Source organism: Poromitra crassiceps, assembly GCF_964638095.1.
Source record: "Poromitra crassiceps genome assembly, chromosome: 7".
NCBI classification, from domain to species: domain Eukaryota; kingdom Metazoa; phylum Chordata; class Actinopteri; order Beryciformes; family Melamphaidae; genus Poromitra; species Poromitra crassiceps.
In genome coordinates, this window is record NC_139628.1 from 2,766,424 (window position 1) to 2,793,863 (window position 27,440).

Sequence of the window (27,440 nt, forward strand, 5' to 3'; positions counted from 1 at the left end):
GCACAGTTGCACGATGGCGCCGAGGTGGGTGGGCGGTGTCTGTCTGTCAGTCAGTCATGATTTTGGGAGGCCATGGAGCCGGCGATTTCCATAAGCTAACATGGTCAAAGTTCCATAACTTGAGGTTAACATGTAGAAATGCTGCCTGTAAGTCAAAAGCCCTCACAGAAGATGATTAACAGCTGCAAGTGAGGGAGAAATTAGCTGTGCTGAAAAACAGCTAAAACTGAAAGAACTGTAGTGTGTTAGAGGGTACACAAAGGAGAATACTGTCACAGAGAGCTAAAGAGACGATTTACCATCTAGGAAACCAGAACATTTCACATTTGAGAACCTGGAATCAGAGAATTAGGACATTTTCCTTACAGAAATGGCTCAAAATCATGAATAGATGATCAAAATAGGCAATTAATGTAATATTTGGCAATGAATTGATGGATTGACTAATTGTTGCAGCTCTTTATCAGTTTTTATAAAATATATTTTTATGTATTTTCAAAATACAAAATACGTATTTGTATCTCAAATACATTTTTCAGACCAGTATTTTGTATTTGTATTGTGATACATTTTTTGAGCAAGTATTTGTAATTTGTATCAAAATACTATGATGTATTTTCGCCCATCTCTGCTTACAAACAGGGGTGTAGTGGAGGGTAAACAGAGTTTACCCACCTCTTAAATGAGGCAGAGAGTTCACTCACCTATTTTCAGATCAACTGTATCAATCAATGAGGGGACAAGGTGGGTAAACTACTCACCTTGGATGGTTTACCCACCTCTCTATTTACCACTACACCCCTGCCTATATTATTTGGAATCGGAATCGTGTAAGGGGGGAGGCTCCCACTAGAGGGCGACATGACGTTAGTAGTTGACTTTTGTTTGTCAACGTGACCTGTGTCACGTGACGAGGTCAGCCTTCTAGCTAGCTAGCTAGCTCTGCTTGTCAGACAGCAGCCCGCTGCCCGTCGGTCAGTCACACCAAGCCGCTGTCTCCTATCAGCTCCCCCCCGGCCGGCCGGTACACACCGAGCAGCTCGCCTCCCCTCTGCTCTCCCCGCTGTGCGCTCCTCTCCTCCCGGCTCTCCTCAGGCCTCTCCCCGGCTCCTCCTCGGTTCTCCCCGGCTCTCTGACCCTCACCATGTCGGCGGTGCAGCGGATGAAAGTGGCGAACGAGCGGCACAGCAAGACCATCACACAGCGGGGACACGTCCAGAAGACTGCGGTAACTAACTACCACAGCTAACAGGCTAATGCTAATGCTAGCTCACTGCCTCTGCTGCTGCCCCTCATAGATACGTTACTGCTATCATATATATACTGTATGAGGTAAATGGTTGGCGTTAGAGTGTTATTAGAGAGATCAATGGGCATAAAGCCGGGCGGTGCTTACAGGCACAGACATCAGCTCACTGTTAGCTTAGCAGCCCACTCTGATACAGCCCGTGTTAGCATTAGCATTCGCAGACTGACTGGATGCTGTTTCAGCCGATCTACTATGAATCCTTCATTCAATAGTAGATCGGTCGGGTGCAGCGCTAGATTTAGTTCAGTTTATTTGCACAGACTGAGAATATAAAAACACTCCAATAGAAACGACAGTAAGGTGAGTTACAATGCAGGAGAGCAAGGAAGGTTTGTTCAGACTCCTCTCTTCAGACTAGAGATGAAACGATATGAAAATTTCATATCACGATTATAGTGATGAAAATTATAACAGTATTGTTCAAATGTGCTGAAATTGTTCAAAACGTAGTAATACACTCACAGAAATCAGAAAAGTTTTATATTGAAAACTCAGACCCAAAAATGATTGATACATTGTCTCACTGAAATCATTTCTCCAAGGCTGTGCATCTGCATCTGGACAGTATTTAGCATGTTTTTCAAAGCGTATGGTTATCGTAAGGAATTTGATCAAGGTTATCATTAAAACCGGTTATCGTTTCATCCCTACTTCAGACTCATCAAATGGTGACATCCAAAACAAAACGAAAACCACAGCGAAAACAGAATCTACAAACACTCACAAATAAGACTACACCGGATTTGGGGGGGGGGGGGGGGATCTTAGCATAAGGTTTAATTTCGGACCATTCTTTTTTACACTTTTTTACATATCTATGTACAAACATTTGGAAAAAGCCACAAACGGCTCTCCAATTGCACCTTGGAATCTTCCAGTCGTGAGTGCGGTGATCCTCCTGAAGTATTGCCTTCTCTCCAATAGAGAGCCAAAGTGAACGTCACTTCCTGCTTCAGCACTGTACCAGAGATTTTCATCAGCCATTTATTTTCCCATAGACATTTAGTAAAATGCTTATAAAAATAATTTTACCTCTTCAGATATATTTAGAATCGGGAGAGACCATAGAACATTTATCTGGGACCAAAAAAAAAAACATTGAAAAAATATTTTCTTTACATCCACAATTTTTTTTAACGTTTTGGTCCGAGTTAAATGTGCGTTCTCTCCTGTTTCTAAATATATCTGAACCGTTTGGTTTGAACAAGTAAAACTATTTCTTTAAGCATTTTACAAAATGTCTATGGGAAAATAAATGGCGGATGAAAATATCTGGTACAGTGCTGAAGCAGGATGTGATGTTCACATTGGCTCTCTATACAATGGAACTGGATGGCACTCAGCTTGTGGTGCTCAAAGCGGCAAAAAATGCATTCGAAAAACTCAACTCAACAGCAATGTCTCTTTCCAGAAATCATGACCTGGTTACTCAAGATAATCCACAGACCTTGTTGTGAGCAGTAGTTCCTACATGAAACTACAGTTAGCAGTAGCTAGAGCAGCAGCTAGCTAGTAGCTAGTGGTTTGGTAGTGGAGTAGTTTGGTCGAAAAAGAAAATAGTTATCCTGTTCACAACTAGATCTGTGGATTATCTTGTGTAACCAGGTCATGATTTCTGTAAAGAGACATTGTTGGTTTTTTCAAATTTATTTTTGTGTTTGCTTTTAGCACCACAAGCCGAGTGCCATCCAGTTCCATTGTATTGGAGAGAGGCAGAAATCTGTACAGCAGATATCTCCAAAACTCAGCAACTCACGCAAAAACGATCTAGATGGATAAATAGCACTACAGGTGAGAGGAAAAATATGTATTTTGGATTTTTTTTATGGTGAGCTGTCCCTTTAAAGTTTAAAGTCGAGCTGAAATGAAAAAAAGATTTTATTTCTAAATGTATGTTAGATCACACTCACATCCCTGTTTGAGTGTTCATACAGTGCGCCTACGTTAGATAAAAGTCTGTGATTCTGTGATTAAAGTCAGAATTCTCAGATTAAGTCAGAAATCTGAGAAAAAAGTCAGCATTCAGATTTTAACGTCAGAATTCAGAGAAAGAAGTCAGCATCCTCTTAGTCTTACATGTGACATCGCTGAGGATGTTACTGATTATTACCAATGTTGTACTGAAATGTGAATGTGTGGGGGCCCTACTACAGCCTAGATGCTTGTGACTTCAAAGTGGGGTCACAAGCCAAAAAAGGTTGTGAACCCCAGGCGTAGGTGCTGCCCAAAATGCCTTATAAGCCTTATAATGGCAGGGAAAAGCCTGCATAGCTGTGAAGGGACCACAGAGGAGACTCCTGACTCTGTCTCTCCCTTGACACCCCCCCCCCCCCCCCCAATGAAACCACCCACCAAATATGAAAGGATATTCTATTCAAGTACATTCAACTTCCTCTTGGAGAGTCTGTTTATGTGTATTGCTCCGTCTTCTATTGTCCAATTGTACGTTTCTACTTTTATATCGGGCATCATATAGGCCCGGGTATCGGGCCTGAAACCTAGGCTCGCCTGCTATGCGGGCTGGCCTCGCCTGCTCTGTGCAGCACACAATAATCGCCTGTTCTATTGGCATGTGCAGCGTACAATTACTCAACTTCACATCACTGATGACTGATGATGTCACAATGCCTATGACATCACTGATGATGTCACATTGCCTATGACATCATCAGTGCCTAGGACATCATCAGTGATGTCATAAGATGATTTGGTCAGTAATGACTTCACTGATGACATCACCGATGATGTCATAGACATTGTGACATCATGAGTGGGACAAAAATTGAACAGATATTGCCCATTGAAACCAGGGGCGTATGCAGAAATTGTGAGAGAGAGAGAGAGAGAGAGAGAGAGAGAGAGAGAGAGAGAGAGAGAGAGAGAGAGAGAGAGAGAGAGAGAGAGAGAGAGAGAGAGAGAGAGAGAAAAAACAACTTGACAGCAAGAGGACGCAGTTCATTCATTTTAAATCAGAAAGCATGGTTACTACTAGGCTAACGTTAGCGCCCAGCAGCAGCACTCACCCAGGTGAGATGCAGATGTTAGTCAAATACCTGTTGCTACATAAGCAGCCAAAGCTGGGAAGTGGAGCTGAGAACGTTTGTTGGTGATATAGCTGCGTTGCCAGATGATTAGCCTATGTTGTCAAACAGGACTCTGCACACGGACATGTAGGCTAAGTAGTAATTAATAATTATAAAACTAATGACAATAATGATCAAACCTGACTTTCCGGTCTAAAATCGTCCTCTGGCTGCTAGGGTTGTGCGATGTCACCCAAATAGCCGAACGATGGCATCGTTGTAGACCGGGGGGGGGGGGGGGGGTCATTGCGGTGCTCTACATGTCATGAGAGACCACAATATTGAAAGGCGCAAAACAAATAGAGAGGCAAAGTGACCGCCTACTTCCTGCTTCAGCACTGTTACCAGAGATTTTGATCCGCCATTTATTTTCCCATAGACATTTCGTAAAATGCTTATAAAAAATAAATTTACTTCGTCAAACCAAACGGTTCAGGTATATTTAGAATCCGGAGAGACCATAGAACATTGCACTTAGACCAAAACTTGAAAAAACTACATAGATTTTTTTTTTTTTTTTTTTTTTGCGTTTTGTTATGTGGTCTCTCCTGTTTGCCTACAGGAATCCAAAGCCTGACAAAAACCCAATGGTTGAAACGCGTTGCGGTATTTATCTTGCCCGTATCACCTTCATGAAGATGTACTCTGTTTTGTTAAACTCTTTGTAGTACACAGGTACAATTACTTCCAATTAAATTTTGTTATTTAAATTCCTAACAGCTCCTTTCTTAAATGTTTGATATTCTACAGGAATCCGTAGCATTAAACAATGCGGTATGCATACTTGAAACATGTCGGTTACAGCATGTATAAATAAAATATAAAAACTGTCTGACAGGAGGAGAAACTTCCGCCTGACTTCCTCCAAAACAACGTCATTACCGTAAGTGACTGAATTTAGTCAACACAAAAACATACAGTACAAACAAACCGTATTTATTCTAATAAACGCCCCGGCGGCAAAGAGAGTCAGGCGCTTATTATGCTAAATCAACTTGGACCCCCGGCGGTAAATGGAAGACCGGCGGCAATTACAGTACAGGCGCTTATTAGAAGAATTACGGTATATATACATTACTGTGTGCCTTGGTACTAGGGCAAAATTGGCCCAAAATCATATTCGAATATTCCCTCTTAAACAAAACATTTGTTAGAATATATTCAAATATTATTATTGTTATTTTTTTATTTTTATTTTTATTTTTTAGCGTTCGTGGCAAGGCAAACCAATACAACCAGAGAGCTTATATATATTTCTTCCAATTTGGCTCATTTCTTCCAATTTGGCTCAAACGTCGACTTGGACTCAAGGATGAACTGATTAGATTTTGGTGGTCAAAGGTCAAGGTCACTGTGACCTCACAAACACCATTTTCAAGCTCGTTAACGCAATATCTCTAATGCCTTAATGGAATTTCTTCGAATTTGCCTCAAATGTCCACTTGGACTCAAGGATGAACTGATTCGATTTTGGTGGTCAAAGTTCAAGGTCACTGTGACCTTACGACCGCTCATTTCATGCTCGGTAACGCCATATCTTAGTAACGCCTGACGTCAAAGTCTGGACAGACATGGATGTCGACTGCTCACTTGTTTGGCGGAGGCGGTCGGTCTAGTTTCGATACTTTACTCTCTCTGTAATAACAAAAATGTAATTTCAGTTGTAAAAAAAAGTAAGTCCAAAGTAATAGTACTAGTACTAATGCTAGTAATGCTAATGCCAACACTGGCCTTGGTGCTAACAATAGCACTAGCAGTCATGCTAGCCCTCGGCCCTTAACACCCCCAGCTACAACCACGCAAATGCGGCCTGCTAATCCACACGCTAACCACCATGCCGGGTTGGCAAATACCACGGAAAAAACTCCCACAATCAAGCTGCTAGCCAAAATAAATCAAGGACCAGAGGAAATACTGCTAAGTCCACACCTGATAAGCCAGACACTGTTCTGATTGGGGACTGTATGACGAAGTACATTATTTAAGAATGGCCAAGACTGAAAATGTGAATATGGATGACATGTCTGTCAGTGAGCTAACAGAGCTGCTGCCAGTTATGTTCGCTTCACATCCAAGTAACATGGGGATTATTATTCACACTGGGACATTCTACGAAGGAAGATCCTGAAAAAACTATTTTTCCTGCGACTGAAGAAACTGAGCGGCTGCCAGCCACAACATGTCTTCATTTCTGGTCCCCTTCCAGCCTCGGGGAAAGGAAGTGAATCTTTCAGCAAACTGGCTGTCTTCAGACCCGTGGGATAAAGTTTATTGACAACTTCAACATCTTCTGGAACTGCAAAGACCCTTTGAGCCTGATGGGATTCCTCCAAACGTCACTGGTTAGAGACTCCTTGGTGCTAATCTGCGTCATGCTCTCAGGATAACATAGAAAAACAAGAACACACAGATAAGCACAAAGGACAAATATCTCACCCGGACAGACAGCCTGTACTCCCCCCCCCCCCCCCCCCCCCCCCCACGCCTGACCCACTACTCCACATCACACACGGCCTTCAGAGAATGTCTCTGTCCCAAATGGATGGGGATTCAGCAGCACCCCCCCCTCCTTTCCTCCACGACCTCAGTTACCCCCAATTCCACCCCTTCAACTCCCAGTCTGCCCCCCCCCCCCACTCCCCCTACCCCTACCTCAATCACCGACCAAGGAGTTGGGTAACGCGTCTACGCTGAAACTCAGTCAACTCGATGAACTATTGAACAGCAACAGTCACTCAGGTGTCTTAACATCAGAGAGGTCCCATGCCACCTGCTTAAACACACCGCTCATCCTAAATAGCTGCTGGCATGGTCACCATAGCATTTTGAGACACGTAAGACCATCTGGTGTGTGTCTGTGAGCAATGGTGTAGCTTTGACTTTGACATTGGTAGGGACACATTGGGGCGGTTGCGAAGCGTGCGTGTGTGCAGAGCACACTAGAAATTAGCGCGCAAAACGCACGATGTTTGTAGTTCACAATAATTGGGCTACATACTGTATTTGATGATGAGAGAATGATAATTAGGCTACATACTAGGGCTGTGAATCTTTACTGGCCTCACGATTCGATTTGATTACGATTCAGAGGGCTGCGATTCGATTACGATTATCGATGCATCTCGATGCATCTTCAATCGAGGCATCACATTTTTTCCCATTACAAGATTTATTTTTTCTCACTTTGTCGACTTTTAAAATAAAAGTGCATTTGGAATTGCATTGTATTATGATCCAAATAAACAACTGCATGTACTTCCATTATATTTTATTTGATTATTTAAAAAAATAAAAATAATAATAATCGATTTTTGACATTTGTGAATCGATGCAGAATCGTGCACGTCCGCATCGCGATGCATCTTATAATCTATTATTTTTGACACCCCTACTACATACTGTATTTGATGATGAGAGAATGAGAAATTGCATTTTGGCACATGAAAACACCACCAAATTACAAAGTCGAGGAGTAAAAAAGTAGAAGTGTAGTAGAAGAGAGAAGTGTCGTCTAACAAATCGGCTTAATACTGTAAGTGCTACAACTATTAACAACAATTACATATTGTGTTTGAATATCCGAATAATTTATTAATTATGTGCCCAGAATAGCTGCTTCAGATACTGTGGTGATACCCTGTGATAAATAGGAAAACCTTGCCAGTCAACGTGTCTGCTGTCTGCCATGGTTTCAGTTTCCCCCGACAATTGGAATAAATTCCGGTCACATATCAGATCTGTGTTTATTGATCTTAAAAACAGTTGGTAGCAGGTTATAGACTCTATAATCTCCATATTGCTGTAAATTCCCTGCACCAACCATGCTTCAATGACCGGACAATCAAACAGAATGACCCGAAAGGCAAGCTTCGGGGTTAATTAATTTCATGGACGTAGCCTGTTAAAAGAACACTGGCAGTCATGGGCTTTCAGTTCTCAGATGAAGGCTACGGGTAACTAACATTAATCTTCATCAATCCTTACCGTTGATGCCAGTTTAAAGGGATACGCCACTTTTTCGGGCGTATCCTCCCCCCCCCACATAACCAAGGTACACCAGGCCTTTACCGTCACTGTCCGCGCAGTATGCAGTGAGCTACAGTCGTGAAGTATCGCCATAGAATGGACGCCAATGGTACACCCGTTCAAAATGACCAAAAACACATCTGATAGCGCCAAAATACATGTTGTGCTTTGGGTACTCACCACGCGATGAAATATGAATCCAAATGCGGAGAAATTATATATTTTTAAGGTAAATTACTTTACTTTATAGTTACTTTATAAACATGGCCACCAGGCATGCGCGACATACGTGTAAAGCGGGAGCGCTCTTTACAGGCAAACAAGGAAGTAACTCGGTGTGGACATTTACTCCGAAAACGATGTTTCACGTAACTATGGATTCATATTTCATCTCGCCTTCTACTGATCACAGCAGGGTTTCAGTTATCCGGTAATTACCTGACTTTTACCGTTATAATTAATCAAAGTCAAACAATAAGTAACACTTGTTTGACGACTTATTTGAGGGAATGTAATAATTGTATCTATCACATCCGCTATTTCTGTTGCTCTTTGAACAACTCGGGATATTTATCGACGAGATTTTTTTGCCACGCTGGACCTGATTTGCTCCGTTCGCCCATATTTCACGTAAGGCATCATGGCAGGTAGAAACCTTCTGTGACAAGAAGAAGATTGGTGCCAAGACTGAAGACTGGCAACACGACGAATATGATGAAACATGTGTCCGTGCATCATGGGTTTGAATGCAAGAAGAGCGAGCCAGCGGGACCCTGTCATCGTCTTAATTAAAGCAAAACAAGCCTGCTGAGGGTACAATGTCAGAGGGGGTCAGTCTGTTCACACATCAGCCAGGAGCAGCCAGGCTGTCTGTTCTCTGAAGAAGAACTGAGTCAAGCCTTAGTATGCAACAGTGAGCATTAAACACTAGGGGTGGGAATCACCAGATGCCCACGATACGATACTAAAACGATACTTGAGTCACGATACGATAGTATTGCGATATCGCCGATATTGCGATATATTGAATATTGCGATATATTGAATATTGCGCTATTTCGATATATTGAGATTTCTTATTTTTTCAACTGCAAATGATGTCCCCAAAGGAAAACTTTGTCAACATCTGGTTTATATAAGAACAATTTTCCAGTCTGTACATCTGACTTCAACCATTTTATTGCAGCAACATTGTCAAGTAGACAGACCAACAACTTTCATAAAGTCATGTCATAGTTGCATGCACCTGACAAACTGAACTGTTTGTTACAGTCTACTTACAGTCCACCTTAACTGGATGTGTGTGTGGACTACTGTACTTAGGTAGTTTTTGAACAATGCAACTTCACTTCACTTGCACAAAACATCTTGTGCAGCCCATTCAGTAACTAGGGAATTTGTAAATTACTGTTATGACAAAACTGTTACCGGTGGCCTGGCATGGCATGGCCTGCTATTTTTTTTTTTTTTTTTGCAATATCGATACTTGGCGTCCAAATATCGATACAATATCGTCAGGCAAAATATCGCGATACTATGGTGTATCGATTTCTCCCCCCACCCCTATTAAACACTGACTTGAAACTCTCCGTTTTGCACTTAAAACTATTTGCACTGATTTATTTATTTATTTATTTATTTTACATTTCTTTCCTTTGTGCTCCAATATTTTTGTAGGGATGGCAATAATAAGTTTAGACAACTTCAAGTTGTGTTAAATACAGTAGGTTTTATTTTTTTATGCTGTAAAACCGCGTTCAAAAAATAATATAATAATAATATAATCTAAATCCATACAACCTGTCACAGTCTGTCACCACCAGGGCATGACGTCATAACTTAGCGCCAGGAGGACGCTGTTGTGTGTGTCTCTGAGATATATCTTTCACAACTCCTAGTTTTTATGACTTTTGAAGCATCTGAAAATCACAATTTTAAAAAAATCACATTTACGCTTCGAAAATGATTAAAAGTGGTCCTCATTTGTGAAGATTATCTGCTGAACACGAAGTTCACCGTCTCAAACTTTTGTTAAACACAGATCTTGTTTCGGGCATTTAACCAAAACCCCATATAAATATCCCATTGCCTTTTAGATGAAGGAACCAGGAAGTGCAGGGACTTCTGGGTTGGCCTACAAAAATACGTCATCCCTGCGGTACTCTTTTGGAAGTCAATGGTGTGTCCTTGTAGTGATCTGTGTGTGTGTGTGTGTGTGTGTGTGTGTGTGTGTGTGTGTGTGTGTGTGTGTGTGTGTGTGTGTGTGTGTGTGTGTGCGCGTGCGTGCGTGTGCAGCGTCCAGTAAACGAGGAGAAGTCTCCGGTTGGCCCGTGGCTCCTGGCGCTGTTCGTCTTCGTGGTTTGTGGATCAGGTGAGTCTCGTTTCATTTTAATGTAGAGAGCCAAAGTCGACGTCACTTCCTGCTTCAGCTTGCATCCTCAATTTATTTTCCCATGGTCTGTCCTGATTCTAACTATAGCTGAATCTAGGGCTGGGTCGGTTTGAAAATTTTAAAACCGGTTCGATATTGCCGTCTAAACCGGATCGAACCGGTATACCGATTTTTTTTGTAATTCATTTTTTTTTTTTTTTTTTTTTTAAGCAGGGCTCCCGAGTGTGGCCCATAACTGTCTGTAGTGCAACTTCAGTCCACCTGATAGCGATAATACACCTCTAAGCTGGTATTGTCAACCAGCAATGATACTGAATAAAAAGAAGCAGGACACCTGTGTAACAAACACACCCTGTATTTATTTCTCATAACTATTCAGCTTAACTTTTCTTCAAACATCAACATAATAAACAAAATAAGACTTTTGCATACTAGTGCAACTTGAGAAGAGGCTAATACGAACAATAGTGCAATCAGAATGGACTGGCAATTTTTTTTTTTTTTTTTTTTAGCTTTTTTCGGTTCGCACTTGATCAAACCGGTTTGGGCTCGTACACCGAACCGAACCGGTAAAACCGGAAATCGACCCATGCCTAGCTGAATCACATGGTTTCACCAAGTGAAACTATTTTCATAAGCATTTTAACCAATGTCTATGGAAAAATAAATGGCAGATGAAAGGTCTCTGGTATGCATGCTGACGCAGGAAGTCACGTCGACTTTGGCTCTCTATTGTTACTGCTACTTATTTTATTATGTGTCCGTTGGCGACAGCCAGGCCGGAGGTATTATGAATTCGGGTTGTACGTACGACGTACCTACGTACGTACGTCCAATGATCGTTAACGCGATATGTGCGGAACTCCTTGATGGAATTTCGTCAAATTTGCCTCAAACGTCGACTTGGACTCAAAGATGAACTGATTACATTTTGGTGATCAAAGGTCAAAGTTCAATGTCACTGGGACCTCACAAACGTCATTTACTCGATAGCTCGATAACGCCATATCTCAGTAACACCTTGACGACATTTCTTCACATTTTGCTCAAACGTCAAAGTCTCGACAGACATGAATGTCGACTGCTCACTTGTTGGCGGAGGCATATATCCGCGGTGCGGTCGTTCTAGTTGTTACTCTTATTTACAGGGTTCCCACGGTTATGGAATTCCTGGAAAAGTTATGGAATTTTGACTGTTTTTCCTGGCCTGGAAAAGGTGTGGAGTTAACAGAGAGTTTTAGAAATGTTTGGGGATTTACTATTGGTAATTGTTAAAAAATGTTACGTGAAATACATTCTTTGTTTCACTCATTTAAAATCTAAACCTGTGCAGCATAAGTTGCCACTTCACTAGTAGCAATATATTAGGTGATAGTCATATTATTCCAATGCTGCCACGTGCATTTCCTACCAATATGGCGCTTTACAATGACACACAGCTCATTGGCTGTTTGTCATCTGATTGTAATCACATTTTAATTACAATCACCTGTCATTTTCCTACCAAGATGGCCGTGTGGGGATGTAACAGAATACTATCAATACACATTGGCATATGCAGATAGTTGTCACGTGGCGGGATGGGAAAAAAGTTCATTGGCACATATTTCTATAGCCACTAGCAGGTAGCCACATAACACTTCCACCAGCACGGCAAACACCGGTAACGTTACCGCTGCGAGGCAACTTCAACTCACTCTCAACCAATCCATTGCTGCTTCAAATGATCTCCTATGGGCTGAAGAGATGTGGGCACTGAAGACGATGGCCTGGGCGATAAATCAATAGCAATATATATCGGCGATAAACAATTCAATACAATAAGAAAGTAGTTCAATATACTGTATATCGATATGTCCCTTGATAATGGAGCCTGCTACGAGTGACACTCAAACAGACAAATCCTAAAATTCCCCCACCCGAACATATTTATCACTACACAGCTGCAACATTCAATTTGTGTGTTTTTAAATGTTGTGTTTAACATTACATTACATTACATTACATTACGTCATTTGGCAGACGCTTTTATCCAAAGCGACTTACAATAACACATTTTTGTCAGCAATAGCAATCAACTATGGAGCACAGTCTATGACAACTACAACTTCTGAAGGAACAGTGGTACAAGTTTAGGTTAGTTGTACAAGTTTAGGTTAGTTTTTTTTTTTTTTTTAGAAAGAGAGAGAACGAAGTTAGATCAAGAAGGGCCTGAAAAGGTGTGTCTTTAGTCTTTTCCGAAAGATCGGCAGTGATTCAGCTGTCCTGACGCGATATCTCAGTGTGAGCTGAACGTTAAAATGATTACCTGTGTGCCTTGATAAATAAGCTGGTCCAAAAGAAAGTGGTTAATAAATTCAACCTTTTTTTTCTCGTGGTCTTTATTAAAAATAGGTAATTCAAAATAATCAACTGCCTGGGACATTGTAGCACGGAATGAAAGACCTTGTGCAGCTGTCAATGGATAGGCCTTATGTATACGATAACAAAACTATAAACCTGTTGAAATAAAAGATCTAAGACCTTTTCTGCACACACAAATGGCTTCTCTCAAATTGTTGTTCACAAATTTGTTGAAATCCGTGTTAGTCAGCAGCACTTCTCCTTCACCGACATAATCCATCCACCTGACAGGTGTGGCATATCCAGATGCTGATTTGCACAGGTGTGCCTTGGACTGCTCACAGTAAAAGGCCAGTCTAAAATGTGCTGTTTTATCACACAACACAATGACACAGATGTCACAAGTTGAGAGTTGGCACGGTGACTACAGGAATTTCCACCAGAGCTGCTGCCCGTGAATTTAATGTTCATTTCACTTCCATAAGCCATCTCCAATGTGTTCTGCTGCCTTCAAATGTAACTCGTGAGCTCGTTGTTATCACATGGTTACAACATGGGAAGTCATGTACGTGATATTGTGAACTCATATGGACTCAGTGAACACGTTAAACACGACCCCATTTGAAGGCAGCATTATTGTGAGCAGTCCAAGGCTGTGCAATAACCATGTTGTTTAATCTGCACCTGTCAGGTGGGTGGATTATTTCAGCTAAGCAGCAGTGCTCACTAACACGGATTTCAACACATTTGTGAACAAAATGTGTGAGAAGCCTTTAGTGTGCATAGATAGAGGTAGTCTTAGGCCTTGGCCACACTGATCCGTGGTGTCTGTCTGTGTGCGTTCGTTCATTTCTCTGTTCACTTCCATTCATTTTCAATGACAGCTGTCCGACTGTCCGTGGAGCACTCAGAAGCGTACGTATCCAGAAAATTTGCATACGTTTTGATGGACAGAAAGTTGAAGAGGGATGAATTTTTTCTGGATGGACGTATCGGATGGTCGGATGGTCGGATAGTCACTGTCCGTTTAGCCAATCAGAGTCGAGGTCTCGAGAGGAGGCGTTCCGAGATTTGTTTCAACTTTTCAAAGAAGATGGCGGCCGAAGCGGTGAAGGAGGCTATAATTAATGCTGTGTACACCATCCCGCTGTTGTACAACGTGATAGTCAGTGTCACCGTCTGATTTCACCATCTGATCTGGTCATTCGGTGGCATTTTATTGCCACATAAGTAACGTAGCGCACAGAGCTAACAGCTAGCTGACGCCAGCTTTCTTCTCTCGGTTTACATGCGGGTCGCTGACACCTTCAAGGTACTTACCGCCACCTGCTGTACAAGTAGGTTACTTGTACATGCAACGGACATATGAATCTATCCGTCTATCCGTTCTGTCCATTTTCTGACGGATCAGTGTGGCCAAGGCCTTAGATCTGTTATTTCAACTCGTGAAAAATGGGAGGGAAAACGAAAGTTTAGATTTTTGTTCAGTATAAATTGGAGTGTTTTTTTGATTTACTTCAATCCGAGCTTGTCCAAGTCAACATGCCAGTGTGCTGAACATCCCATCACGAGGACTGCACACACTCCAATACGTTCGGGGATGGATGCAGGGCGAGCGGATGGGAGGTGGACCAGACCGTCTCCATGCTGTATTGGCTGTTTAAAAACAGCCCTGCGCACAGAGAAGACTTTATAAAACTAGCAGGCTGCAACACACCCACTCATAAATTCAGCAGCACCGATGGGTTGAAAATGTGAACGTTTCAAGTAGGGCTGCCACGATTAGTCGACTAGTCGCGATGACGTATTTGGTAATCGACGTCATCGCGTGTTTTTTTTTTTAGCTGAAAAAAAGAAAAAAACTTTTGTTTTGTTTCTCCGAAGCTGCTGCCTGCGATGGCCTCACTGGCTGGCCTGCCCTCCAGGCGTCTCCGTCCTGTCTTTGATGCACATGCGCAGCACCGATCATCCGGGGAAAACGTGACATCATATCATCATCATAGCAACGTTAAGCTCGTGTTGCTGACGGGAATACTGGAAACCTCATTTTACTCCGCAGTTTGCACTCTACTTACGACATTTAAAAATGTGTTTGATGCCTGAGAAGACTGAAACAATTTATTTTTGTTGATATTTTGGTTGCATACATAGTGAATAGTTTTTGGTTCCATTTCCATTCCACGTAGTAGTGCCCTAATTTTATTTTGCATTATTCATTCAATGGATAGTACATATTTCATTGCACTATATGTTTTCAATTTCAATGTGTACTATTTTGCAGTTTTGCAATTTGCACTATATTACATTTATTACATACAAGTACATTGATGCCAGAAATAAATATGCTGCTACATGCTCTAAACTTTAAAGTTCATGAAAAGATTATTTTTGAGTGAATTATCATCTTAATTGTCTTTATTTTTATTTGGCACATGCTTAAAACAACTTGAAGCTAAATTGAGAAGCTGATGATAGCTAAATCAGAGCGATTGAGTAATTGTGCGATAAGCTGCAATTTATGATCCGATTAGTCGACTAATCGTTTAAATAATCGGTGACTAGTCGACTATCAAAATAATCGTTTGTGGCAGCCCTAGTTTCAAGTTCATTGTCATATACCGGCAACAATACAAACATCCGTTACCTGCAATGAAAATCTTACACTCAGAGCCCAGTCCACTCAACTTCATAAAAACATAATGAAAGGAATATCAATAAGAAGCAAAGAGTACTTAAAAGCAGGCAGGCATAACATACTTGGTAAATACATAAAAAAAAACTAAACAAAAGTCCAATTGCACAGCAATCAATCACACAAGACACACAGAGTATCCACACTTTAAAACGTGTGCTAGTGCAATACTGATATGGATTAGAGAGAGAGAGAGAGAGAGAGAGAGAGACAACAGTTCAGCAGCCTAACTGTTCCTGCCCACCAAAAGCCATCAGTCCACATGGACTCGCCTTCGCCCTGTCAAGCCCAGCCCCGCTTGCTGCAGCTTGGTTGGCTGCCTTGCTGTATTTCTGTCTTCAATTGGTCGATTTCAAAATGGCCCCTCCTCTCGTCGCTGCCGACCGTTGCTCATCGCCTTGCAAAGCATGCTGGGATACCTGGCGTCAGGACATCGCGAACGACAAGACGAGAGGAGGGGCCAAATTCAAAATAGACCAATTAAAGATGGAAATACAGCAAGGCAAGGCAGCCAACCAACCTGCAGCAGCGGGGCGGGGCTTGACAGGGCGAAGGCGAGTCCATGTGAATGTATTCGCTTTTGGTGGGCAGGAACCCTGATGGCTTCAGAGAGAGAGAGAGAGAGAGAGAGAGAGAGAGCCAGCCAGTCAACAGTTCAGCAGCCTGGTGTGAGAGAGAGAGAGAGAGAGAGAGAGAGAGGCAGCCAGTCAGTCAGCAGTTAAGCAGCCTGATGGCTTGGGGGTACAGACTGTGTCTGAACCTGCTGTTTGGGGTCTGGGCTGTGGCTGGATGGCTGCATGGGGTCAGAGAGGATCACTTTGCCTTCCTCCTGCAGCGCCCCCAGGCTGTAGAGGTCCTGGATGGCTGACAGCTCAGACCTTCTGATGTGTTGCTGTTGACCACCCACTACAGAGCTTTGCAGTTGAGGGCGGTGCAACTGCCCTACCAGGCTGTGATGCAGACAGTCAGGATACTCTCTATAGAGCAGTGTTTCCTAAAGACTGGGTCGTGACCCACAGGTGGGTCGCAGGATATTTTATTTGGGTCGCCAAATACATTTGCAGGATTTCTTCCATGATCTTTTATTTAAAATGTGTTTATTGTTTTTATAGGAAATAAAAACAATGAGACAGCCTGTTAACTCTGCCTAAATGAATTAATTTGGCTTCATTTATAAAGTATTTGAAGTGTATGTTTTCAATGACGTGCATAAAACAAAGTTATGATTTACCAAACGTGTATCTCTTTGAAATGGCTGGTTTACCTTTTGAAGATAATACAAGGTGATGCGGAACTGGCAGTAAAAATGCTCAGGAACATTAATTTATTCACAAATTCTCTCTTCTCACGATTTATATTTAAGGCCTGTTGTGAATTGGCTCTTGATGGTTTGTCATTTTTAAAGAGTTGGTCCCCAGAAGAAGAAAAAAGGAAACACTGCTCTATAGTACATAGAAGTTGGTCAGTATCCTGGAGTCCAAACTGAACTTCTTCAGCCGTCGGCGCAAGAAGAGCTGTTGTCTTCACAACCACGCCTGTATGGTGTGACCAGCTCTGATCCTCACTGATGTTAAAGCAGGACTAAACCCCAAAACACTTTTTTTCAGCTTTTAACCAATATGGCTTTTGGGGTGGTATGTGAAGGATTCTGGTCAAAATCTCCACATTTCAGACTAATCTGTTACAATTTTACAAACCCCTATCATTTCAGCAGCATACATTCCCTCTATGGGTTCAAACCTGCTTTTTTTTGTGCCCTCAAATGAATGGGAGATTTGGTACATCGTGACGTCACGGTGGTATTTGCGTGTGCCCTTTCCCACTCGTGTGAAAAATGTTTTTTTTCCATGTGATTATTACTGTAGTTCACGCCGGCGGGAGCCCTTTAAGAGCGCAATGCATCATGGGTAATCGCCTACTGTGGCTAATGTTAGTGTCTAGTTAGTTATGTTACATGTCAGTAAAACACCACTGAATGACCAAATTGATATAGCTTTTAACCATTTCGAGTAACACTGTTTCCATACGGATCACCACCGTTTGTTGTTTATAACGTGGCTATATTTATCACGTTCTCTATCTCTGATACAGTGAAAATACTGGGAGGCGGGCCATAGCGTCTCTGTCGATGATTTGATTTGACAGTTCTGGGCACTGGCGTTGGCGTGCCGTTGACCAATCCTGGCATGTTCCACCCCCAAATCGATTGTGTTCTGGCGCAAATCGAGTGGGTTCCAGGACGAAACAAGCTCGAGCCAACTACGTTATCTTTAGAGCAGCGCAGTAAATACAATATTCCTGGAATGCGAGTTTAACTAAACAGTTACATGTCCTCTGCATTCTACAACAAATAAAGACATTACAATTTGTTTTATTTTGTATCTTACATACTTATTGGCCAAGTTATGATAGTTTATTCTGCCAGGGTAAAGAAGGGAGTATAGGCGGCCAGCTTGCCTGCAGAGTTTTCAAATCAAGTAGAATACCGTTTTGCAAAAAATCTGGGGGGGTTTAGTCCAGCTCTAATCTTGCGTTCCTTTATCGCAAAATAACTGGGATGTGGAGGCTAAATGACATCACATCCGTTTTGTTAGCATTCCATTTGCAGAAAACTTGAGCTGGGAAGTTCACTGTTCATTGGTCAGATCCAGTCGCTAGCCAGGCTAGCCATTGTTAGCAATAACAGTTGATAACATGTTATTTCGTGGCATTTTGAGCATACAAACACTGCAGCCTCATGTCCACACAGATAGAAGTTAGGCAGTGCTGTGTGTACCGCTGATTTAATGAGACACAAACAAAACAAGTGCTAAGCAACATTACTACGATGACTACTACTGTTGTTGCACGGCGCAGCCATCTTGGATTTTTGAGGTCAGGGCTGCTGAGGCTCCTACGAGTTTGGAATGGGAAATACCAGCTCTGATGACGTCACCGCCCAGCTCATGACCTTTGAAGTCGTAAGATTACCAGTTCCCAGTTATAAAGGAATGCACGATGAGCCCCAAGAATCTGAAGCGGCTGACCCTTTCCACTGCTGCTCCCTCCTATAGTGTCCTATAGTCCACGAGCGGCTGCTTGGTTTTGCTGACGTTGAGCAGAAGGCTGTTGTCCTAGTGCTCTCACCTCTGCTCTGTAGGCAGACTCGTCTTGTAAAGGCTGAATTATACTCGACCAAGCTCGTTGGGGGTGTGGCCCCGCGAGTCTCCGTGAGTCTCCGTGCAGACCTCGCGCTGGGGCTGATGCCATTATACTCAGAAAGTGATCAGCATGTATTGTACAATGGTGAGAACAGCCCGTGGAAAAGTCGCAATGAAACGCTATTATGTGCAGTACTGAGTGCGCTTTCACTCTCAAATGACCCCACATCAGCACATGAAGGAATCACCAAACTTGTTTTTACTGAAAGCCGTTTTAATCTCAGCCCTGATAGCCTACTCTGTGCTGCTTTTAATCTCTCTCAATAATGCTCTCAACACAACACATTTACTTGGTGAAATGACTAAAAACGAACAGTTGCAAATCAAAGTTTATAGCCTACCACATGGGTCAAGAAATGTGGCGAAAACACAGCTCAGTGTTCAGGGCTCAGTGGCTTGAAAGCGGACATGTTTGGAGAGAAGCCGTGCGCTGCTCGCGCTGTTAGAAAAAAAATCATGCACAAGGCGAGCGCCAGACGGAGGTAGCGCCCAACCACGCCCAACAAATTTACGTCATTTGACGCACCCGGCCCTCGCTCCACCCCCGCGCCCTTCACGGCAGGGTGAGCATAATACAAGCTTTAGGGAGAGAGGACTGATGCTGTGACCTCACGTGATCAACTACGTCGATGCACTCGTAAAGTCGTAACAACTGTCTGCCCTCAACGGACTGTTCATACAATAAATGACACCTATGTTTTTCATCTGTTCCTCCTCGTGTCTCACAGTATCCTCATTGATCGCTCTATAGTCCTTACCTATTTTAAACTACTTCAATAAAGACATGGAAATTAGGTAAACTATGATGGAAAAGCTTTGGAAATTCATTGGTAAAAATATGTGAGAACCCTGTATCTATTCTAATGTGACTGTTTCTGTTGTTACTGTTATTGATTCTATTTGTCATTGACATGTGTTAATGGAGAGACTTTAGAGCAGAGATGGGGACTCGGGTCACAGTTGTAACAATCTGGGAACCCAGAGTCTATTTCTGGGAAATAGACTGGGACAGTCTGACCTTTTTTTTTAGGCTTCCTGTACAGCGCAGATCTTCCGTTTAACGCGCAGCGGTGCCTTTTAAAAACATACATTGTGTCGCTTTTATTTTGAAGGCTAAACGTCCAACTTCTTATGTTCATTAGCGTTCGGGACCGGAACTCTTATATTCGTCCCATGCGGAAGATTTGCGCTGTACAGGAAACCTAAAAAAAAAGATCTGGCTGTCCCAAAGTCTATTTCCATGCTGAAATAGACTCTGGGTTCCCAGATTGCACTTGTATGTTTTTTTTTTTTACCTTTTATTTTACCAGCTAGTCACTTGAGATCAGTGATCTCTTTTTGGAGCGCAGACAAGAACTTAAAAGGCAACGTGGCATGAGGGAATACATTTGAGCTGGAGCAGTCAACACCGAGTGGGATTGAGGGGAGACTGGAGAGTAGGGTAAAAAGATAGGATAAGAGAGAGGGAAGGGGGGGGGACTTAAGGAGGGGTTGCTGAAGAGAGGTCAGTGTATATAAAAATATACATTGTACAGAAACACATTGACATTTCCCCATCTCATTCTTTAAAATGTCTGTGATTTGAGTTTTAAAATCAGAAATGGTGATGAGGCTCTAAAATGTTAGTTTTTTAAAGTCTTTGTTCCAGGCTTCCAGCATTTCAGAACAAAATCGCTATTCGTGCCCTGACAGGCTGACACCCTGCATTTAGGAAATTCTGAAATCTGAACTGCAGGGTGGCAGGGGAAACTGTGTGTGTGTGTGTGTGTGTGTGTGTGTGTGTGTGTGTGTGTGTGTGTGTGTGTGTGTGTGTGTGTGTGTGTGTGTGTGTGTGTGTGTGTGTGTGTGTGTGTGTGTGTGTGTGTGCGTGCGTGCGTGCGCTTGCGTGCGTGTGTATATCTGCAGGCAGATGTTTCCAGTGCAACAAATAAACCCCCTATTTTTTTATTTTATTTTTTTATCACCCCCCAATCGTATATCATGTGAAACACCAGGAGAGACAATGGCGCAGGAAGTGGGGAGCTGCCAGGGCTGCAGCTCCCCCTGGTGGCGGCCTCAGCCCCTGCACCTTCCTGATGCAGCCCCCCCCCCAGCCCTGCATTTTCGCAACAAAGCTTTGAATCGAATGTATGAGAGTGTGTGTGTGTGAGAGATAGTGTGTGTGTGTGAGAGATAGAGAGAGAGTGTGTGTGTGAGAGATAGAGAGAGAGAGTGTGCAGTGGCGTGCCGTCCATTAGGCGAACTAGGCAAATGCTAGGGGCGCTTGAGCCGTTAGGGGCGCCAGAGAGGGTAACATTTTTTTTTTTTTTTTTTTTTACAAATACTTTTTCATGATAATAGGCGTACTATTATTTTGCAATAGTAGACAAAAAATAAGCACAACAACGTCTTAAGTCTTTAAATAATAGTGAACCATACCACCCCACCCCCTGCGCGGCCGTGCCCCCTTCTACCTGCTTGTAGCTTTTTCCCAGAGTGGGGGAAGCAGTTTTAGCGGTGACATCAGAAGCGTCATGCTTATTGTAACTGAGGGGGCAATTGCCCCCTCAGATTTTTGAGAGGTAAAAAAAAAAAAAAATTGTCATAGGCTATAATATTATAGGCTGTGTATGGTAGTTGAAACATAGTTTCAAGCTGACATTTATTTATGTTTGTAGTTAAAACAAAAACATAAATACTGTATAGGCTACATACAGTACAACACAAAAGGCTGTTATTTAACCTTTGTCGCCAGCTGGTGAGTAAATATATATAACTAAAACCATTAAAATTGACAACCGGTCCGCAACTTTTTTTCCCATGTATCTACCAGTCCTTGGCACAAAAAAGGTTGGGAACCCCTGCTCTCTAGAGGACACTAGATGAGACTAATGGAAGAGAAAAGATGTCTACCTTCTGAAAAGGCAATACCAGCCAAAATAAACATTGTGTTACATTGCTTTGAAACGTGTGGTCTCCCTTTTTTGTCAAGTCCATTGAGCCTGGGCAGTGGCAATGTACTTAGTCTGGTGATTATGGATCTTTCCAGGGGCCTGAGCAGTTTGGAAAATAGTCTTATGGTTACTAGGGCTGGGTCGGTTTGAAAATTTTAAAACCGGTTCGATATTGCCGTCTAAACCGGATCAAACCGGTATACCGATTTTTTTTGTAATTAAAAAAAATTATTATTATTATTATTATTTTTTTTTTTTTAAGCAGGGCTCCCGAGTGTGGCCCATAACTGTCTGTAGTGCAACTTCAGTCCACCTGATAGCGATAATACACCTCTAAGCTGGTATTGTCAACCAGCAATGATACTGAATAAAAAGAAGCAGGACACCTGTGTAACAAACACACCCTGTATTTATTTCTCATAACTATTCAGCTCAACTTTTCTTCTAAACATCAAAATAATAAATGAAATAAGACTGCTGCCTATAGTGCAACTTGAGAAAAGGCTAATAAAAACACAAGCAGTGCAATCAGAATGGATTGGCTTACAGCTGAGCTGCCTTATAAACTTCAAAACTCACAAATTCACACAATATAGGGCCTAGGCATGGGTCGGTTTGAACATTTTGAAACCGGTTCGATATTCCCCAAAAAAACGTATCAAAGCGGCTGCAGTTGGTGGCGATAATGCACCTCTAAGCTGGTATGCTGCCAACCAGCACGAACACTGAATACAAATAAGCAGAACCTTTTAACTGTAACAACACACTGTTTTTATTTCTCATAACTATTCAGCTTAACTTTTCTTCAAACATCAACATAATAAACAAAATAAGACTTTTGCCTACTAGTGCAACTTGAGAAGAGGCTAATACGAACAATAGTGCAATCAGAAAGGACTGGGGGGGGGGGGGGGAAAACTAATTTTTTTTTTTTTTTTTTTTTTTTAAGGTTTTTTCGGTTTGCACGTGATCAAACCGGTTTGGGCTCGTATACCGAACCGAACCGGTAAAACCGGAAATCGACCCATGCCTAATGGTTACACCTGCTCAGTCTATTAATTTAAAATGAGATATTCCTCTAAATCAATAGCCTTATGGTTATACCTGCTCAGTCTATTAATTTAAAATTAGTTATTCCTCTAAATCTGGCTTCCAACCCCCAAAAAAAAATTGGCGCCGCACTTTGTGCGCCGGCAAAAATTCAGTGCTGCCCTGCGGGCGGCGCCAGACTTCGCCCCCTCAGATTGTTGGGGGGGACCAGCAAAAATCTTGTCTAGGGCACCAGCAAAAATATTGCCTAGGGCACCAACTTGGTCAGGCACGCCACTGAGAGTGTGTGTGTGAGAGATAGAGAGAGAGTGTGTGTGTGAGAGATAGAGAGTGTGTGTGAGAGATAGAGAGTGTGTGTGTGAGAGAGAGAGAGTGTGTGTGTGTGTGTGTGTGTGTGTGTGAGAGAGAGAGAGAGAGAGTGTGTGTGTGGGAGATAGAGAGAGAGAGACTTGAAACTGGAGTAAGATACACTCAGAATGTAAATCCGCTGACTGAAGAGACTTAGAGTTAAATAAAAGAGGGGAATACTTTGAATCTATAGTTTGTGGTTCATATCAACTGTCGGGTTTCTCTTCTCTTTGAAATGTGTTCTAAATGTGAACTTAACTGTGTGGTTTTCTATAAAATGACACTTTGAAACGTCCGCTAATTAAAGGAGAAAAGTGGAAAAGTGAATAGCCATGTGTTTAGTATGTGTTTATCCTACCGTCTTGTCCCTTTCAGTGCTAATGCAAACCGGCTGTTTGTGATAGATGGAATAAAGCATGATAGCTAATAGGCCTACAGTTTGTGTTTGTTAGTTACAATTATGCTGACCAAGATTTATTTAGAGCCATTGTGCTGTAATATTAGGCTATTCCATGCCAGTTTTAAGACAATGTGCAAGTGCCAACCTTTCACACAGCATGCTCGCGCAACTTAAGGTGCGTACACGTGCAAGGTGCGTGCACGTGCAAAGTGCGCGGCTGTGGGCCGCGCAGGGCGCCGCGCAGGGCAGGGTATATATGCTACAGCCCCCCTTGTGGGAAATAGGTTCCCGCGCGCCTGAGGAGAGAGCGAGTGGCAGATTTCCTCATTTAAAACCACACGCGACACAGCAAATAAACAAACTCATGTTTCCCAGTGTCTAGTCACCACCCTGGACATCGGTAGTGCGAGATTTCTCTTAATTCCCACGAATATATAATATAAGCATATACGTGTAATGTTAACGTTTACATAAACATGAACAGCTAATTCTTCAAATGAGAGTGGGCGAGAGAAGCCATTGCTATTTTGTTCCAGCAGACGACTAAATTTAAATTCTGTTTTTCAGCCATCTTCCAGATCATCCAGAGCATCAGGCAGGGCTTGTGATGACCTCTACCGAGGAACAGAGCCTCTCTGCTGGGGACGCAGCTGCCCACAGACACCCCCCCTCTGGAGCAACACATACACGCACGAACCAAGACATGAAGCTACACACACACACACTAGGACATGAAAACTGACACACACTTCACAAATTCAAGCGCACACAAAAAGACACAGCCTTGTTTACGTCTTACTGACACACACACACACACACCTCTTATGTGGTGTTTCCTGTTTGAATCTGAGCTCATCGTTTCTTTCCACTGTGACCCCTCTCTCTCTCTCATTATATATCAGTGTCTCTCTCACACTATGTCCAGTCCCTCCAGGAATTTAGATTTTGTGATTGCAATAATTAATGTAAATTCAACTAATCTCCGCAATATTTGTGGGGGCTTTTTCAAAATTTTCAAAATTCCCACGATTTCTCTGCAAATCTGGCAAAAATTAAAAGCGGCAAAATAGCAACAATTTTTGCCAGTCCCTTAAATTTTACCATAAAACATAACCTAAAACTTGGCAAATTGCATTGCAATTTTTGAGAAAAGTTGCCATTTGGCAGTAGTTTTGGGGGAGGGAATAAAAAACAAAGTTTCCCCCCCAACTTGCAATTTTTGCCAGTTCACACAATTTTACAGCAAACATTTCACATAAAACATTGCAAATTGCATTGCAGTTTTATTGAAACGCCACTCCAAAATCAAGCATCTTTTATCACAACAATCATTAAAAAAAAATCTGGAAGGACTGTCTGTCTAATTGGGTTTGCATCCAACTCTTTTTATGCACATTTTCAACTTCTGCTTCAAAAAAAAGTGGAAAAGCTGAAAATTGGAAAAAACCTCCAAATATCTCTCACGCTTGGGGGAGGTGGAAAAGTTGATTTATGGATAAAAGGTAAATGCGAGTAACTGCAGTAGAAACACATTAAGCTAATCTACTGTGGGACTGCGGGTTAACAGGCGACTCACTTCTAGGATTGACATTTTATTCACTTGCTGTAGTCGCTCAGTGGATTACATGTATGCTGAATTGAAGAGTGGTGCCTGGTAATCCAGAAAATGCCTTGAATTGCATGTTATGATCTATGTGTCTCTGGGTCATCAAGAAACTTTAGATGAATAGATGTTTCCTCATGAATGTGTTCTCATACCTCACTCATCAGAGAATCGTGGGTTAATTTCTGAACATAAAGTTTTCCTTGGTTTGAGGTTTGACTGGCACTTAATTACGTCACCTCGTTGTGTCCTTTTCACCAACTCTGCACCTGTTCTCATGACACTACTGGTGGAAATCATCATTTCACATTTTCTTTTCCTGATTTTCTGAACATTCTGTTACAATTTGCGATACGTTTGGATGGAAACCCAACTTCTCTCTGTGTAAAGGGCAGTACATTTTAATCAGAGTTTTTCTCTTGCTCTGTTGTTAATATTGATCAGACATTGGTTATTAATAATATTGGTTCTTATTGTTACACTGGTTGCTGACGTTTTATTGTTTTTGGGGCTGAAAATACATTTTAAAAATATCAGTTTGTAATATGAAGGTTTTGTCTTAAGTGTCTCTCTCTGTCTCTCTCGGTCTCACTCTCTGTCTCTCTATCTCTGTGTCTGTTTACCAGCAGTGAAGAAGAGAAAGCTTGTGGTTGTGAAACTGGGGTTGGACTGACGCCGCCGTTGAAACACCGATATCGATACATTTATAACCAACAGCAGACGATCAATACGTTTTAAATTTGACCCCCTTCGTGCCCAAAAGCGTCCCAGAATTAGAGCTGCCGAAAATAATCGATTCAGAGATGCATCGCGATGCTTAATAGGACTATTCTGAATCGATTAACAAATATCAAAAATAGATTATTAAAAAATTTTTTTATAATCAAATAAAATAGAATGTAAGTACATGCAGTTGTTTATTTTAATTATGGATCATTATTTTAAAAGTAGCCACACAGTGAGAAAAAAGAAAGTGAGAAAAAATAAATCATGTATTGCGGAAAAAGTGATGCATCGATTTAAGATGCATCGAGATGCATCGTATAATCGAATCGAATCGAATCGTAGACTTGTATAATCGAATCGTATCGAATCGTGAGATCAGTGAAGATGCACAGCTCTACCCAGAATTCACAGTTTTTCCTCTAGAATGATCTTCCTTTCAAAACAAAAGCCCCCTGAAACATTTTGACTCTCGGATTCATTACGGTCTTTTTTTAAATTAAGTTATATAACAGCGAAAAGATCACTTTAATCAGTGTGGAAGCTAAAGTGTGACGTCGGCTTTTATAATAACCTGATATCTAATCGAAGATCAATATCGGTGCGCTGTCAGTCTGACTGGTCCAAGCTTTCCATTCAGTTCAGTGTTTTATTGTTTTTGTTTTGTTTTTGTTTTTGAAGCTCTGAATTTTGCCGTTCAGTTAATTTGAATGGACCGCAGTAACCGATGTGTAGTAGAAGAAGAAAAAGGAGTAGAAGAAGGTTTTGTGTGAAATGGTTTGCTCTGTTGTTCTGGTCGGTCGTCTCCTCTCCGGACGACGCGCCGCTTTTATACGAATAAACAACAGATATTTTTCTCTAACGCGTCTGTCCTTTTCATGATCTATTTCAATATGGAACTACTGGTCTTTTTTTTTTTAACACTTATTGAGAATGCAGACAAGAGGTACAGAAATATTAGAAAATGTGCAAATTATTACATCTATTTTTAAGACAAAAAAGACAAACATAAACCTGATGTGAGGGGAAGAGGACACAAAACGAGAAATAAAAGAATAACAATAAGATCAATAATATAGTAATAATAATTCAACATACAAAATGGCATTAGTATATCTAGCTATATAAAATATAGCCTATGCCAGTGGTTCTCAACTGGTGGGTTGGGACCCAAATGTGGGTCGCGGGGCCACTTTGAGTGGGATGTGTGCATGAAAACGGACACCGGCGTTCACAGCTGATCTCTGTCTTTCAGAGACTCTTCTAGCTGGTTCATTTTCAAAGCCAGAGTGAAGAAGATCCTCATATTATGACACTGGTATCAATCTTGTCATGCTA

The 27,440-nt window shown here is 41.9% G+C and overlaps 1 protein-coding gene across 1 annotated transcript; it reads left to right on the plus strand.

Annotated features, from left to right (window-relative positions):
• Positions 1-1,076: 1,076 nt before the first annotated feature.
• LOC310779330 (stress-associated endoplasmic reticulum protein 2) lies at positions 1,077-26,934 on the plus strand. The gene is made up of 3 exons (XM_083639868.1): positions 1,077-1,228; positions 10,714-10,789; positions 24,344-26,934. The coding sequence occupies exons 1-3, from the start codon at positions 1,145-1,147 to the stop codon at positions 24,382-24,384; spliced, it is 201 nt and encodes a 66-aa protein (XP_083495994.1). The 5' UTR covers positions 1,077-1,144; the 3' UTR covers positions 24,385-26,934.
• Positions 26,935-27,440: the final 506 nt, after the last annotated feature.